Source organism: Macrobrachium rosenbergii, chromosome 2, assembly GCF_040412425.1.
Source record: "Macrobrachium rosenbergii isolate ZJJX-2024 chromosome 2, ASM4041242v1, whole genome shotgun sequence".
NCBI lineage: Eukaryota > Metazoa > Arthropoda > Malacostraca > Decapoda > Palaemonidae > Macrobrachium > Macrobrachium rosenbergii.
This window is the reverse complement of record NC_089742.1, coordinates 43,002,732-43,021,596: the sequence shown is the minus strand read 5'-3', so window position 1 is coordinate 43,021,596 and position 18,865 is coordinate 43,002,732. Positions and strand designations below refer to the sequence as shown.

Here is an 18,865-nt window from a genome sequence, read left to right as displayed (position 1 = left end):
ACATTTTTTTCCGTTTATCTGTGCTAGGGCAAAAATTTAAAAGAAACTATATTCTTGGTTGATCTTCACTTGTGAAAAGGAAAATAAATTTCATACAGGCAATCAGATTGATTTGTTTTTCCATACACTAAAGTCTCTGGAAAAACCTGCTTAATGAAACAAACATGACAAAGAGCAAAACTTACTCGGTCTGATGACATTCAAATGCATCCATGATGAGGATATTAAAATTTTTTTCTGAAGAGTAAATAACACAGGTCTGGTATGGAACTTCAATTAACACAGCTTGGATTTTTCTCTAACAGTCTTGGCCGTTTGGCTACGAACAAGATTAGGAGGAGTGTCAGGAGTTTATTTTTCAATAAATGTATTTCATCAACTCTAGAGGTAGTTATTTAATGCCTCCAGAAAAGGGAAAGATATATGTTGTCATTCACAGTAAGACAGTTCGGGGGAATTTGACAACCATCTTGGACAAGAAGCTCAAGAGTTACGAGGTAAATTGTTGCCGATGGCCTTTAGTTGATTCAAACTTTCAAAATATATGCTGGAAGAATAATGTTTTCTACTAGCCACAGCATTACACTGCGAAGGCATTTGTCCTCAATTTTGTGTCTTTTTAAGGGAAGACAAAGGTTATACATCAGTATTATTTTACATGGTGAAGAAATCCACCTTAAAGGAAGGCAAGGCAAGTACATCTCTTACATATGCGATGAGACAGTTAGACTAACCAACTTCAAGAGCTTTCTTAATGATAATTAAACAGCAAACTGTACAATTTTCAAATGAGTAACTGAAATTCCTTTGTTGAGATAGGCAACTGCCAAAAGTTTTTCAATAGCCAAGTGCATGCATTCATGGAATCTTGATTTTCTTTTGAAAAATCATTACTCAGAAAAGAATGACTTGACACTTCTATAAAACGTCTTGAACAATTCAATTCCAACCCTCCTCTAGGGCAAATGTGATTCCTCCTCTACCTGTTCCTTAACTGGTACCTAGTAATTGATGTTTTTTTTTCTTTTTTTTTTTCTCTCAAGACACTGGTCTGCTATTTAGCCAGTTTGCGGTGAGTGAGACAAAATGCCGCAGTTATTATGCCGTGTTCTAATATGATATGAATGAGCCAAGATAAAGAGTTGGCGTTGCATGACATTCAATGCGGAATACATACTTTTGCAGGTGATTCTACGAAAGTTAGGTAATGGTTTTGAAACAGCATTTTTTTTTTTTATAAGCAGCCGGAAGACGAACGGCCATTGAACGTGAATGCTCTCTCTCTCTCTCTCTCTCTCTCTCTCTCTCTCTCTCTCTCTCAGAACTTGTTTCCTCTTTCAGGAAACGGCATTAGCAGGAAATAACGATGGTATATATTCATCTCTAATACTTTAAATGAATACAACCAATAATTTGTGCCATTTATTCTCACATGCCTCATTCTGACATTCAACCAAAACATGATTGGCGAAAAATAATTTTATTTCAATGTGGCATCTTGAAGTTAAAACGTAGTTCTTTGTATCATAGCAAATCTCAAAGGAACTGGACACAGGTATTAAAATTTTAGAGTATGCCAGGTAACATATTAATAAATTCTACTTAAACAGAAAATGAGTGATTCCTTTAAATGCAATTCGCTTTGTGTTACAACAGGTCTATGCATAATGTTCACATAGCAAGTGCACCGTTCTACGTAATTAGATGGGAAATCACACGAATTCACGAAACAGCGCAAACGTTTTCAAAGGCTTGTATATCCCGTAGATTTTATCAGCCCTTCAACGTGCTGTGTACATTTCACTCTCCAAAAGACCTTTGAGATTTATATTAATTTTTCCTTACGTTTTACATCGATGGCACAGACGATTTTAGTATTTAAATATTCTACATCATTTGCTTTTTCCCGTACAATCAGTTAATAAAAGACCGAAACCTTCAACAGAATGAATGGGCTAATCGCTTCCTACTAACACTGGCCAAGCTGCAGCCCCATCTCTGCATGAATACTAAGGGCCGACACGTCTATTTCTGCTCTTTTTATCATACACTCAAGTCAACACTTTTACGGAATCTCTCTCAATCTGACCAAACCAACCCAACCCTTCCGTTTCTTAATTTCACTTATACTTTTCTAATTATTTTTTCCCTTATTTCTCGTCAAATCTCTCTCTCTCTCTCTCTCTCTCTCTCTCTCTCTCTCTCTCTCCACTGCGCGCGCGCGCACACACACACACATACACAGAACAACAAACAGACACAGGCATATACACAGTGACACAAGTAAAGAATTATTTCTACTAACATGAGTACGTTTCCCTTTGCAAATATTTTTCTTTGTATGGAAAAAAGAAGGTAATTTTCCCCATCGGTTTCATGTAGTTAACGTATATTCATTTTCAAAAGTAATAAAAAATAATAGAACACTTCGCCATTAGATGGAGGACGTTGTCACTTACTCAAATTTTACAAGTAGTAAAAGACAAATAAGACAAATAATAAGACCTAAATCTAACCTTCCCAAAATAATTAATTTAAATTATGGCGGCGGTGGTTTGCTGTTAGTATTCAAATGGTGAATTTGTAGGTCGAACGTGTTGTAAATATCATACTTACTGTTCTCATTATGTAATTTTGAAAGCATATGATTTGACAGTATTACAGCATTTTACTAAGATTTTCACAGATCAATCATCTGAGGTCACCTTATGACGTAAAATGTCTTCGCTAAATTCTGGAAAAACAGTTGGAGGTAATATCCCACCAAGCTTTCAAGTGATCTTGAAATAAAGATAGGACAAGGTAACGCATTCCTCACACGGAGTATAAACAGTTAAAACATGAAACTAAGGTTAAACTGCTTAGTAATTATTCACCTTAAAAAGAAGGTAACTTTAGATACAATTTTCGGCTAATCTGCTATGCGCTAACTGAGGAATTTCGTCTAATGCTAATGCCAAAAATAAAAAGAAAAAGGAAATCTTTGGGACAAAAATCATGTAGAAGACAGTGATCCTTATACTAAATCTAGAAATCCCCAAATCATCAGTGTTAATGAAGAATAAAATGCCATCAAATCTCCAATGATGTAAAAAAAAAAGCTGAAAAAAATGAAATATCTGTTAACAATAATACAAAGAAAAGTGTTTGGCCAGTAATAATGGGAAGTGCGAAAAATACAGTGAACTGAATAGCGCCAAATTTTCTAAAACTTATTTCACCAAGAGGATTTTTTTAAGCTTTGGGACTTCCAAGATTTATATGCAATCCGTCTGAATTAATACCCTGGGACCATAACCATCAGCGCAAATCAGATCTAAAAATACTATGAAACTACCCATCACTCTTGCGTCAGACGTACCTCTCCTTGGTCACTATATATAAGCAATTCTCTCTACACACTGATATTGTATAGAGCCAGAGAACTAAATTAACAGTTATGAATACTCCCTTGTCCTATTGCCTTTTTGAAATTCCGAAACATACTATAATCAGTTTAGTCAGTGTCCTATTCCAACGGCACTCCCATTTTTTCTCAATAGTGACCTCGCATCACGTAAGGACAAGATACTTCCATAAAAACACAATTGATTTGGGGATGAAATTAAAATAATTTGCAGGTTCCTGTTTCAATTATCTTTGAAAAACATTAATTTCAAAATTCGCAGGCATTATTCGAAAATTCTGGCAGCACAAAAAATTATCTTCACTGGTAGGACCTTTCGTTTCACTGATTCCTTGTTTCATAGCCCGCTCGTCGAAAAAAAGAAGGAAGTGAATAAGACAACGTTCCTGATCAGTTTTAAAGTCACCTAAACAATCCCACGTACCATGACGCGTTCCCAGAAAGAAGTCTTTATAAACGAACAGCCAGTTCCAAATGTTTGTACCACAAACCTTGACAGAGAATATCCAGAAAATACCAAATGTATTACTTTGTGAGGCAAGAACTGGCTTCACATTGTCTCCAATATGTGAAATAACCTGAAGGTAATTTAGTACATACAGTGCTGCTATTTAAAAAAAAAAGCAGTGTTGATCATCTGGTTGCTAAAGCTTCTCACTATGCAATATTTCTCAATACTCAAAACTAGCCATCTCACATTACTTTACTTACAGTTAACCAGACGACGAAAACTGCAGATTACTCATCTCTAATTTTTTTTAACTAGATGCCTACTCCGTGCAGAATGTTTCATATATATTTCTTACATCTATCCATAATAGTTCGTTCCATGTCGTCCCTTATCTAACGTCCCCTTTCACTCAATCGGCCATTTGCCTCATCATTAAACATATGAAAGTGAAACTGTCAATGCTCCAATATTGTGACCCAACATAATAGCGCATTTCGTAACAAATAATATACGAAAACTGATAATTTAAAATGATGAACATAAGTAACGCAACGCATTATTACAGTTGGAGAGAGATATTACAGTTGGAGAGAGAGAGAGAGAGAGAGATTTCAGACTGGCTTTTAAAATTTTCTCCCAGCTGATGCATGAATACTTCTTCATTAATCAGGATTTTGTTATCGGTTTTCATTTTGGTTTTAAAGATCATGTGATATTTACCGAACCATATCTAAAGCATTTTAACAATAATAATAACTATAATATAATAAGTAGCATGCAGAAGGTAATTATGAATATTACGAAGATGAAAAGAGCATAAAGGAAAGCAAACATGAAAGTTAAGTAAAGACAGAACAGGTAAAAGGTGATAAAGAATGGGAGATGATCAAAGGTGAGGCCTCGATTAGCGAGAAGTGATTCTGGACGCTGGCACATGAGTGAAAAATAAACGAAGCTGATGTTGGGGAAATGCAACGAAGTGCTCAGCAAAGGCGAACGATTATCATCTGAAGCTCAAATGCAAGGATGAACTGAGACTGGAATACAAGAATATGAGGAGCATGAAAATAATGAGGCAATATAGCGTCCGACTGATCAAATAAGCCAGAAAGCGGCATAAAAAGATGGAAACAGATAGTTTGTGAATAAAAAGCATTCTTTTGAGAGTGCACCTGACGGATTGTTGAATGTAGTAACAGAAGAGAGGAAAAAATGATGCAAGAACTGAGGATATAAAAAAGTTGGATACACAGGAAAACATAAAAACGTTAGTCGAAGGTAAGGTTACTTCTTAAATATTACAGTATCGTGGTGGAATGTGACTCGGCTTCAGGTTATGGTTATTTGCGGGTATGGTTTCCGAAGAATGAACAAGGGAAATAATTACTGTTATTTTCAATACAAGAAAACTGTTATAAAGCAGAGTAAGAACTGAGATTGCATAGAGCTGCGCATGTACCTAGATATGTGTAAGGATGGGTTGTAATTGTGAGAAAAATATAAAAATACAATCACAAAGAAAAAATGCTTAAAAAGTTATCCCCAACACTGCTGTTTGAAACCATAAGCATCTACATTCAAGTGCACAACCAACACCTCTCTCGGTCCAACAGTGTCACGTACTGTCAACATTGTATGAGAGAGACTCGCCATTATTGTGCCAATCTTGATTCTATTAAACTTGTCATCTGCGAGAAGTCTCTATGTGTGCGTGTGTTTCTTTATGTACAGACGTAAAGTTATAAGGCATATTTTTACATGATTTCGATGATAGAAATTTATCGCCTTTAGTGAAAGAAAAGAGGCACAGGCGTGATAGGTTGCTTCCTCATCCCTGGTAACGAATGAAAGTAAACTGAAGGAAAGCTAGAGGCTATAAGTATAAGAGGGAATTGCATGTTAACTCAAAACAGAAGCAGCTGTGGTGATAATGTTCGCAAGGCAGTAAATATATAATAATCTGTATATAATAACCTAATATTCATTTATCTCACTTGATCAAGTAGTAAATTGCACACAAGAATGACTAAGCCTTTGCTTAATATTTTAGTTTCATAGAAACGGTTCTATTAAGCTCAGGAAAAAGTAGCACGCACCTAATTAATATTTACAACCTGTCATAAAACAAAACCATAAGAACTGCAATCTAACCTTGAATCACTAACAAAGAAAAATTGTCCTATCAAATTCGTGTGACAACGATTTTGCAAGAGTAAGAATATTTGATAGAGGCAGCCGGGTCCTTTAGGGAGCTAAAGTAAGGAGACTCTTCACTTAATATTAAATTGCTCGCTTGATCTAGTAAGGTTAATACCTACATGAGACTCCCTCCATACTTGAGCAAAGTTACCAAATGTACCCAAACGGTGAATCACATCTGCAACTTCTCACGATGCCGTTCGGTAACAGCTTTTAAGACACTATGAGGGCATATTAGAAGGCCCTTTGAGATAACAAGAGTCTTTAAAACATTTTTTTTACGCAGCAAATAATGGAGATATATAAAGTGGAGGGGAAAAGGTAACTGCTGTGTTTCAAAAAGAATATATACAAAATTGTTACCAATAAACCTTATTTTACTGTATCCTTAAAGAATCTTATAATTAGAAACTTGGCTCAAGTATAGCTTGTATATAGTTCAGCTTTACATATTCTATATTTTCATATCCACGTATTTTTTTCATTTAACAATGATTTAATGGTTCTATTTTCCTGTTACTTAAATCTTGGTTCTTGGTTACTTTCCTACTTTGGCAGTGATACAGAAACCCTTTTAGATTCAGCTGTATTTTGTCCAAGTACGCGGCTGCTTTACGTTGTCTCATTCCTTTTTTGACACAGGCGTTTCGCTGTATATTAGTTAGTCAACTGTGATAAGCTACGGCCAAGGCAGAGAAGGGCAGGGAACTAGCAACCCCAATTCCAATAAACCTCAAATACAGTATATATATATATATATATATATATATATATATATATATATACATATATATATATATATATATATATATATATATATATATATATATATATAAATAATATATAATGTAGTACCCACCAATTACATCCGACGGTTACTTAATGAAATGAAGCAAAAGGATGCTGGGCATACAGAAATCACGGGATTACAAACCCTAGGCTTTTACGATTTTTTTAGTTTTCTGTAAAATAAAATTTTGTGCCGGCTTTGTCTGTCCGTCCGCACTTTTTCTGTCCGCCCTCAGATCTTGAAAACTACTGAGGCTACAGGGCTGCAAATTGGTATGTTGATCGTCCACCCTCTCAGCCATAATCGGGCGTCTGGCAACACTATACGACGGGCCGCCACCGGGCCATGGCTGAAAGTTTCATTGGCCGCGGCTCATACAGAAAATTCGTTTGCGCCGAAAAAACTTCGGCGCATTTTTCACTTGTTTTTTGTAGTAATAGAAAAATTAACGACCGGATGCCTTGGTTTTTACTTACACCGTTGTTTATGTAAGTAAATATTTACTTGTTAGTTAAATCACCTTTGTCTGACTTTTATTTTTTTGATATATGTGGGTTCTATTCTCTGCAAGCTTTCTTTGCTAGTTGTTGACCTCGTAGGTTGATCCATACGAGTGTTTGTCGACTCTGAATAAAAATATTAATAGCATTCATCATCGTTATCATCGCATCCAACACCACGCGACGCAAGTTGCCGTAAAATTCCACCACTCCTGTCCTTTTTATCCTTTATCTTCCATAAACCACTACTCATCCCCAACATCTCTTCTCCTAGTTCTCATCCAAGTAGGTATTACCGTTACATCTTAAAACATGATTTTAGCCACGTGAGCTTCAGGAGACTCCAGGTCTGTTTCGCAATATTTCGACAAAATTTCTTGTCTTTGAAAGGAAGCTACAGAAAATATTTCTTAGAAATTTTCTGTCTCTACAGATAATGTCTTCTCCATCTTGGAGATTCCCCTAACCTCCCGTGACGGAAATCAGGTGATGATATGGATAAGCAGTGTCAGTTTCATAATGGTTGAAAAGTGTATCAAGTTCTTGAAAGCCCAAATAACTCGACTATCAACCATTTGTGACGCGTGTCGACTTCCGTTGGTACGTTATAATTACCAGTGTTTTGGGGATGTCTTTTCTAAAACCTACGAGTTTTGAGTGCATGAAAAGACTGAATTTATCATGCACAAGTATTTAGCAATCTTTTAATTACTGCTAAGGATGAACTTACCAAGTACTCTGCCATTCTCGGCACAATCAACCTTTCATTATTAACTTAATCCGTTAGGTAATCCTTGATAAAGTCCTAAAAATATTCACTTGTGCTTTAAGAGTTTCTCAGGCTTGGACATATTTTCTTTTCTGTTAACAAAAGCTTTGAATCATTTGAGATTGTTTTTCCCACATCCATAGTGTAATCCATATGCCATAAAAGTCTTCAGTGAATTTTTTCTTGTCATACCTCAACACTGCCCATTCTTTGGGTAAATGTATTATCACGTTGCGTCTTGCAGGCAGTAGGTTTCTGAATGCAAAAATGCTCCCAAAATACTTATGGAAACACTATGATAACCATTGTTCTCTGATTAATGATGCTACCCTACCAGGTCGTCTGTATTCTGTATACAGGAATCTTCTGCCAAATCACAACCGTATACAAGACCTCATAGGTATACTTCCCCTGGTAACTGTGCCCAGTTAATGCAACTAACTACCATTGCTTTTTCCGTTTTTAACAGTTTGGATGTTATTAATGGCACAATTATTATCATTATTATTGCAGTTCGTTGCGGTTGTGATTCAGTGCTCGTTGTGGCATATAAGGAAAAAATGAAACCACAAATGGAGCTGAACTTCCGGTGGTAAAGATTGACGTAAAGTCACGGGAGCAAATAAAATTAGGAAAATGGGCCCGGTTCGAACGTAATCGTTTACATGGGAAGATTAAAACGTAACTCCTTCAAAGCCTACTTTTCGTAATTTGACAAAGCTAACAGGAAATAATAACATTAAATTTCTTATGAATCTTGCCGATCTCTCTATCTCTGTGTATGTATGTATGTATTTGACGTAAGAACTTACAATGAACACAAATACATTAACCTACCAACATTAAACATTTTCTCCCAACAAGCAGAACTTTTAGAAAAACGACGTGGTCGAGTATACTGTACGCATGTGGCGGTAATGCGGAAAGTATTAACAACTAAGTCATGTTATATTGGATTATAAAAAATGAGCTACATGAGAACGATCAGACTTGCATTTTGCATATGCAGCAACATTTGTTTTACATGTTTTTCTTTGTTCAGAGGAAAAACACAACTATTTTTAAATTTCTGTGATCACCGTTTACCAAAACTTCCGTCCTTCTGCAAAAATCAATACTCAAAATGTTAAGAATTTTACGAAAACTTTTTTTTATTATCTTTTAATTTTCAAACACGTACGGTCAGCTGGAGACTAATAAGGACACGCCTGCAGTTTGCGCAATGGAGCAACAGCCACATTCCTTGAACTTATGTTAATCAGTAAGACTGCAAAGCTATTTAAAGGGCCCTGAACACTATCTTAGTTTTTATGATACAACACTTGCTAAGGAAATATTTACATGTAATCTGTTTCTTGATTAGTGTTTTAACCTCCTTTCCTTTTTTCACATACGGGCAGTGTTCTGTGGAAGCTTGCTTTTCATAACCATTAGGCTTGCTACAGGAAGCATTTTTGCACATTTTGAATAATAATAACAATTTCGCGACGATTTTACGAAATAACACTGACCAATTTTATCACCACTTCAAATACTAACTCTCTATAAACTTAGGTATTTATAAAATTATTATACTAGCTATGGTCCGTCCCTTTCAGCAGACAATCATACTCGTTTATAAAAGGAGCCGTGACAGGAACTACGGCGCCTAACTGCGAGAACACAAATTTATCTAGCACAAAAATCACCTAGCTTTCCTGACTTCGACTTCTGACTATTGAGATTTTAAAGACTTCATCTCTTTACCTATTTGATTTAAGACTTTTAAAGCCAGGTGATATATCTAAAACCCAAACGATAACGCACAGTCTCTTTCTTAACCTTGAAATTTATGAAAAGATGCTGCACAGGAGATGCAGTCCAGTATGCCATCTACCATGAACGCCAAAATCCCAATGACCACTTGAAATGATAAAAATGAGTCTCACTCAACTTTTTTATTCTTGAAAAAAAATAGCCAATAATTGTTTAAATATTAATAATAATAAAAAATAACAAATGTTGAGAATAAGGTTAACGTCCCAGCATTGTTAACACCAACTGATTCGGAATCTTACATCTTAGCTATCTGCTGCACGAGGCAATGGGTCATAATGTGGCCTGGGAAGCCTACAGTCAACAAACTGCTACTGTAAAACAGGACAGAAATGTTACAAGAAACAATAGCATACTATGTACTCTTCATCAATGGTCAGTTTTTCCAGAGTGAAATACTTTCGCTATCATTGAAACTAAGTGGCACACATGAAAAACAAAGAATTCCTCACTCAGTGTCAACAGAAACTCGTCTGAAAAACAAAGTATGTTTTCAACCTGAAGGTTATATACTTATGTATATAATATAGTCTATTATACATAGGAACTAGTTTTCCTGTACGTACTTAAAATACATACACACATTTACAAACGTATATACATACATATACATACTGTATGTATATATATATATATATATATATATATATAATATATATATATATATATATATATATATATATATATATATATATATATATATATATATATATATATATATTACTCGTCATTCCTTCTTGGATGGGGTGGTTCCGAAAGGGATATTTTAACTTCTGTCTGGTGTTTTTTGTTGGTCACATGAAATTACTAATCGGAACGGAACGTTGCTTATCTTCACTGATGGGATGGCAACGACACACAGAACGTGTTATCGCTAACGGTATATACTGTATATATATATATATATATATATATATATATATATATATATATATATATACTGTATATATATATATATATATATATATATATATATATATATAAACTGTTGATATATATATATATATATATATATATATATATATATATATATATACATACATACATACATACATACATACATACATACATACATACATACATACATACATACGTATGTATGTACGTATATACATATAACGCACTGCAAACGAGGGAGAGGAGGATAATGGATCAAATCGATATTTGCTCTTACGCATGAATACTATGAGTAGCTAGTGCAATACGAATGATTAAGTCCTATAATCTTATTGAGTCATACAACAACTGTAGGGTTGTCCCCACAACCTATATGTATCTACCGCTCAGAGAGAGAGAGAGAGAGAGAGAGAGAGAGAGAGAGAGAGAGAGAGAGAGAGAGACTGTGGCAAGGTTTTATTTCCTAAATTGTATATTCATGAAACGAGCTTGTATTAAACGCAAATCACAGGTTACTACCAGTCAGGAACCCGTAAATAGCACCAAATACACGTCAGCTCCACCCAAACATATAATAAACATATAATCATTCATGGCGAACGAAAAATCATTCTAGAACTGACTAGTGGAATTTGAGAAGATTCAGTAGCAAAGTTTTATGGAAAATTAGATAGTTCTCTTCATGAGTTAGAATCATACTTTCCCATTCATAGATCCGACATTATCCTGGCAGAGGTAAGGAATTCTAGACTGCTTATACGTAATGCCAAAGGACAGACATTTACTTTCAATCAATGAAAATAATGTCTAGTGTCATCTCCATCTATCATACAGAATTAAGATGTTCTGAAATATCAGGAAAATCAGTAATATTTACAAGAAAAGTCTTGTAAACATTAAAAAGCTCATATTGAAGTCCAAGCTACTGTATATATAAAGCCGTGATACAGAATAAACTATATCAGCTTATAACTCAGATACAAAACTGAACTGGAAAACACTGAAAATTAATCACAAAGAAGCCCGATAAGTCGACTTACTGGGTCTCAAATGTGATCGATTTTATCGAGACTGCATAACAGAAATCATGGGTGAAATGATCGTTCATTTTACTGGTCGTCCGCCATTTTGAGGTTTTGGGAAAATGTTCCTGTAATTTTTTCGCCTAGCAAAAGGTTTACTTAAATGTTTTTAAAATATTTTTTTAAGGAAGTTAGAATACCACAGACTTTGACAGGAAGCAGGAAAACATTTTCCTACGTTTTAGCAGCCACAGACGTGCTATCAAATAACCACTAACAGAAATTGTAAATGTATTTTAACTGATAATTTAATAATCGGTTGCTAAGTTCTAAAAATACCTTCTAATGTTCACTGCAAAACTTACCTTGCATCGTAGCCAAACTTTTTAACGGTCCTTCAATGTCAAAATATAAGCTTTAGTCTCAGTTTAATCTGAACTACTGACCTCATAAATTCCAGATAGCTACTTATTAACCACGCCCCTATTGATGGAAAGGAACACTGAGTTGGTCAGTGCTTGGAAGGGTGGCCACCCAGAAATGCCTAACCTCGTTGGCATATACACTTCCATATCCATCTGTGACGACATTAAAAAATACAAGATACTGATTGGAAATTTTACAACAAAACTTAGCCTTCTGTTGTAAACAGCAAAGTGCTACAATTTCGTCCGAAATGCCCCAAAAGGTAGAGCAAACTCTGAAACCATCAGAACGATTAGGACGGAAATGATGCACAGGAAAATTACCCAACTTTGTTCAACTACTGTTTCGTCCTAAGTTTCATTTCACCTTACCTAATCCTCTAAAAACTGAGCGATGTGACGGAAGTACTGGAGTAAGTTACTTTTTATTGCGAAATTCCTAACGAAAAAAATAGTTAATCTGGATTATATACATTTTATGGTCTACATCAAACCAATCAAAGGTACATACAATACACCATTTTATTAGATCAAAAGAACTTGTTATGAACAGGATAACATTACGACCCTTAACACCTGCACGTATGAATTTGCTTTACTTGATAAGAAAAAAAAAAAGCCTAATGATTGGTTATAGCGAGGCCAAGTCTACATTTTATATTAAATGGCTAGGACACACTCTTAATGACATTTGTATTTCTTTTTTATTTTTACATATCGCAACGAACATTTTTAGCACACTGGAATGGAATGAAATATAAAATTTAGGCCAAAGGGCAAGCGCTGGGACCTATGAGGTCATAGAGGTGAAAGGAATATTGAGAGTAAAAAGATTTGAAAAGTGTAACAGGATGAAAACTTCGCACTTGCACTATGGAACTATTGTTAGGAGAGGGTGGAAAGTAAGATAAAAGAGAGACTACGAACGGAGGTACAGTAAAAGGGATGAAAGGGGCTACAGCTAGGGGCCGAAGGGACGCAGCAAATGACCTTAAGTAATGCCTACAGCGCACCGCGTGAGGTGCACTGACGGCACTACCTCCTACGGAGTTTTCACATGCTTTTATTTAACTTGAATTCTGCGTCTGTCTGCCGTCAAATGTTGTACCTCAAGTTTCGACCTGTTCCCTTCATCCGATGGACTTGAAATTTTGCACAGTTACTCAATCACGGTGACAATACAACCTTACATGATCAGTAGGTCAGCAGCGACCTCTAGTAACCCTACAGTGACCTCTCCCAGTATCTCAGGATTTGTATGAAACTCTTTGGATTTTTCACAACTTCTTTGACTCAGTAAATAACTCTTCGGATTTTTCAAACCTTCTTGGGCTCCACAGGATATCAATTTCGTTAGCTACAATCATAAATAGATTGCAATTTCTGTGAGACACACCATGATTTCCTGACAATTAATCATATCTACAAAAGTAAAAGCGTGGGCGCCTAACATGGAAGGAAATGCTGCAAAAAAAAAAAAAAAATAAAAATGTTTTTCTTGTAGCGCTTCTTTCCATGTTTGGCGCCCACGCTTTTATTTCTATAGACATGATTAATTGTAAGGAAATCTTGGTGTGTCTCAGAAGATTAATTTTTCACTTTTTAGTGCATTTTAATAAAAGCGTGGTTTAAATTTTTTTTAATTTCTTTTTTATCATACTGAGTGGATCACAAGCGAGAAAGGTGTGAGTGAAGTCTGATACACCTTTTCAGTTCCTATTACGAACCCGAGGCTAATTTACACTAATCGAAAGCATAAGCAGAACTGATAGGTATCATGTGATACTATTTATCAAAGATTACAAGCGATCCTTTCATATAGGGAAGATTATGTAAGGCTGAAGTCAAGGAACAAAGGCTTGCTTAGAAATTGGTGAATGTGACCATAGCACTCAATACATCATTTGGCCTGTACAGTGTATTAGAAATTGAAGATAATGATCAACATGGTTGTCTTTGTACAGTAGTATCTTTGGCTGCTACCAAAAATACCATCATTTTATAATCGAAATAACAATACGTTTTACAAACTGTTCGAAAAAGCTTTTGTTAAAATAGCAAGAAAGCCACCTAAGTCAATCTACACAAAAAAGGGTCACGAACACTGCTGCAAGGTATCCGGGCTACTCAGTAATTACACCTCTCTCTCTCTCTCTCTCTCTCTCTCTCTCTCTGTTTCATAAGTAAGCTGACAAAGACGTGAAAATCTATATGAATGAATAAAAATAAGCAATGAAATAATTAAGTTACAAATGTGATTACATGAAGCTAAAACGTGTAACATGGACAGTTTCTAAATGATAGTAAAACTATCAAATTTAATCACGAAGACAACATGATAAAGTATTTTCAACATAGTAAAGAAGAACCACGATTCGAGAGAGAGAGAGAGAGAGAGAGAGAGAGAGAGAGAGAGAGAGAGAATTACGTAACTTATTTTTTATAACAGAACTCTTGATCTGTCTCCTTAACCAAGGAAAAAAAGCAGGCCTTTACAGTCTTGATAATCACAGATTTTTTTTTCAGCTGACCCTAACACAAGGCCAGGGAGGAATTGTTTCAGGAAACTGACCCTTTATTGCAGTACTTCATGAGTTTACCTTTTAGTTTATACTCGAAAACTTCTGTTTTCTCTCTCTCTCTCTCTCTCTCTCTCTCTCTCTCTCTCTCTCTCTCTACACACACACACACACACACACACACACACACACACACACATATATATATATATATATATATATATATATATATATATATACAGAATATATATATATATATATATATATATATATATACACAATATATATACATGTATATACATATGTATATATATATATGCATATATACTGTATATATATTAATATATATATATATATATATATATATATATATATATATATATATATATATATATATATGTAAAACCATAAAGTGTGGTAGAGGAGCCACTTAAACTTCCAGGAAGGCGCTGGTTATCGTACTTGTCCTTCCAGAAAAATGCCAGATGCTTGTTCCAGCACAGCTATTTCCAATTCTGTCAGCGATAAAAATGATTTCAAATATACTGTAAGTATTCTGGCAGTACTGAAACATTATGACAGATAACGTTTGTGCCTACAATGTATGGGATATAATTACGCTATAATGTTGATGGGTTTATATATATATATATATATATATATATATATATATACTGTATATATATATAATATATATATATATATATATATATATATATATATAAATCTACTGGTCACTTATACCATATACGGGAATACATTTATAATAGCCACAATGATTTACCTCAATTTCTTAACACTTTTCGGATGTGCTTATCACTACAGTGCCTTGTATCCAAAATCTAATTGCCCAAGAACGGCGACTACTCTCTGAGCATAAACAGACTATCATGGTAGCTTTGTTTGTGCGGCTGGAGTAAATGTTTGCTTCCACAATGACACGTATAGCATAATTTAAAACTTTTTCGTATGACTGTGGCATCCATTGTTAATGTTAACAATATCTGGACCCCGAGTCTGTCACTATAAAAATACAGCCAGCAAATCTTATCTTTTTTTATTTTCAAAACAATTCTTCTCCTAGTTAGTAGCTAAGTGTATTTTGAGAGATGGTTACTTCTTACTTCCAAACTGGTTTTCTTACGGTACCAATAGAATTTCGTTATCTCAGTAAATTTACATCGCAATTTATTTGCTTAGAGGGACCACTTTTCAACGAAATGCTTTCAGTTATTTATATTATTGTTTTCATGACGAGTAGTGCCAGGAGACTGACGAACTTCGGCCTGGCAGTAAATTCTTGTCAGTCTTAAACATTGTGCCGTCGAACTTGACGTTTTTTGTTACTGGTGGACGGGTAGGATGTGGTGACACCTCCCTCTCTCTCTCTCTCTCTCTTCTCTCTCTCTCTGGTCAAAACAGACAAAATGAACGTAGGGTTAACTGTAAAGTCTTGTAAAAAAAAAAAAAAATAACTCTAGTGTTTGTGATGACAGCTAACAAACAACAGCATTAGGTCACAATGAGACCAGAAAGCCAGCAGAGTTAACAGTGACAGAAATGCAGGTACAAATATCATCAGTTACACTGATATTAATCATATAAAAAGTACCTTCAATTCCCATGTAAAGTCATTTATTATAGCAAAAAGACGGAATGCAGACGGTAATTCACTCCGACCGAGAACCAAAATTCATGGCTGTTACACCTTTCGCTAATGGAAACTACATAAAACAAGAAAATGATGCACCGAAGTTTCTTCGGCACAATCGAGTTTTCTGTACAGCGTATAATGCTTTATGAAACTCTAAGCCACGGCCCATGAAATTCTCAGCCGCGGATCATGAAACTCTCAGCCGCGGCCCACGAAACTTTCAGCCACGGCCCAGTGGCGGATGTGTTGTTGCGCGATGCCAGACGCACGATTATGGCTAACTTTAACCTTGAATAAAATAAAACAACTACTGAGGCTAGACGGCTGCAATTTGGTATGTCTGATGATTGAAGGATGGATGATCAACATACCTATTTGCAGCCCTCTAGCCTCAGTAGTTTTTAAGATCATTGGTTTATCATACTGAGAAAAGTCAAGAGATTACAGTTTCATATCAATTTTCAGTCATCTGTTCGCTGCGTTACTTTCTTATTCAATTATTTTTCTTACTACAACCAATCATTTAAATAATAAAGAAATCTGTCTCGAAAACACGAGACCATTTCTGAGTTTCAGAGGAAAATGTAAAATTTAATGGCGATTTAATCTATTTGATAACGTGCTCTCAAAGTTATGTAATAATTTCCTCCAGTAATTATGGATTGCAAAGTTTATTCAATTTTTTTCTGGTGGGAAGTGACTATAACTTTCCTACTCTTTCTAGGAAAACGCGAACTTGGGGTTCAGGGGATATTACCGCCATCGCCCCCGGCGTCCGGAAAAGCGTCATCTAGAACGAAAGCTGTAGGAAAACCAGTTTCGCGACAATTTTCTTCTTTAAGGAACGACCTTAATTTTCGTACTTTTTCGAGATTTAATTGGCTGAATTAAATTTATGAACAAAAACATTCAATTTTTACCTAAGTTTCCAATGACGCGTTACCTCAAATATCTACATCGGTGGCCACCGAAGAAGACGCTCAACTACGGTGACATTACTGAAACAAGTGACAAACCTTATGCGTCTGGTGAGGGAAGAGTGGGGTGTTGGCAATGGGTCACATGGAGGCACGGGAATCCAACGTAGTGAGTGACTGGGTGATCGAGTATCTAATGGGGTTATCTATATGCACCAACCATACTGGTGATAGATTACTACGTAACTGAATATATTATGCCATCCATGTAGCCTAAAGAAAAAAAAATTATGCAAGAACACTGAATGCAAAGGAAAAAGACAAGTATTGGAAGAAGCCGAAGAAGAGAAGAATGCGAAGGAAGAGGGTTGCCAACGCATGATTAGCGTCGAGGTCCTTATCTGGCGTCCCTGAATGAAAACATTGTCAGTCGGTTCTCCGACTTCCTTCGAGTCGCCGCTGCGTACGCGTCTCTTTCAGAACTCCGTCCCACAGGACCCGTCTTTCATTTCAACTATATCAATCTATTCTATAGTCTGTCAAAACATATCTGTTGGATTTACTTACTCCTGCTTTACTCAAAAACTTCGAATGAAATTTGTCAAAGACTTCCAAACAAATTCCACGAACGTTTGGTAAATTATACGAATACAACAGGTGATGCGATTGTATACTCTAACTTGGATTCGAATACCGGCAAAACTCTGACATTTTTAAATACATCAAAATACTTCTAAAGCTCATCTACGAGGTAAACGAGTAATTTGTTTATATATATATATACATCTATAATCAAGTGCCTGAAAATGTATTTAAAACTTTTAAGTGTCCTCCTTTGCGCGCTCCTGTGCGCGAAATTTGCGTCTGCTCAGGGAAGTGGCGATTTCGAACTCACGATCCTTCACTTGAATGACTTCCACGCGAGATTCGAAGAAACAAATGTCTATTCTGGCAGGTGTACACCGGGTGATAAAGAAAAGAACAGGTGTTATGGAGGATTTGCAAGGTAAGAATTCATAACTTCTTTTTATATTCAATATCTGACATAAAATTTTTACAGTAAATCTATTTCCATACGTAAATTTACTTTTACGTGCTGAATAATACAATAGAATCTAAATTTGTAAAGATTTTTAATAAAAATTTCCATCCATGAAAGAATTCTGTATTAAAATTTCGTTGTGTAAAACTAATTAAATCACAATTCCCATGAATAATAATTTTGTATATATCAAATGAGCTAGCATTAAATGGTGCGTAAAATGCTCAAATTACAACAGTATATACATCAAATCTCTTGTAATACATATGATACGGTTTAATCATTACGTATTTTCCATATATATTCTATAAATAATATAGTAAGTTTCTACTTGAATATTAAAATAATGGTTTGTGAATATTAAAATAATATAGTCTGCAAAAATTCAAATAATATAGCCTGTATTTAATAGTCTGTGAATATTAAAATAATACAGTCTGTTTTTACTTGAATATCAAA

General features: G+C 35.1%; 1 protein-coding gene and 1 long non-coding RNA gene across 2 annotated transcripts in view; one reads left to right on the top strand and one right to left on the bottom strand.

Moving 5' to 3' along the window:
* Positions 1-18,865, bottom strand: part of LOC136845889 (uncharacterized) — a 245,662-nt gene that overhangs the window by 24,730 nt on the left and 202,067 nt on the right. The gene's annotated exons all lie outside the window — the stretch shown is intronic.
* LOC136845880 (snake venom 5'-nucleotidase-like) overlaps positions 17,787-18,865 on the top strand; it is a 138,633-nt gene continuing 137,554 nt past the window's right edge. The window contains exon 1 of the mRNA XM_067116320.1: positions 17,787-18,370. Coding sequence (XP_066972421.1) covers positions 18,171-18,370 — 200 coding nt within the window. The 5' untranslated portion in view covers positions 17,787-18,170. The remainder of the gene's footprint in view (positions 18,371-18,865) is intronic.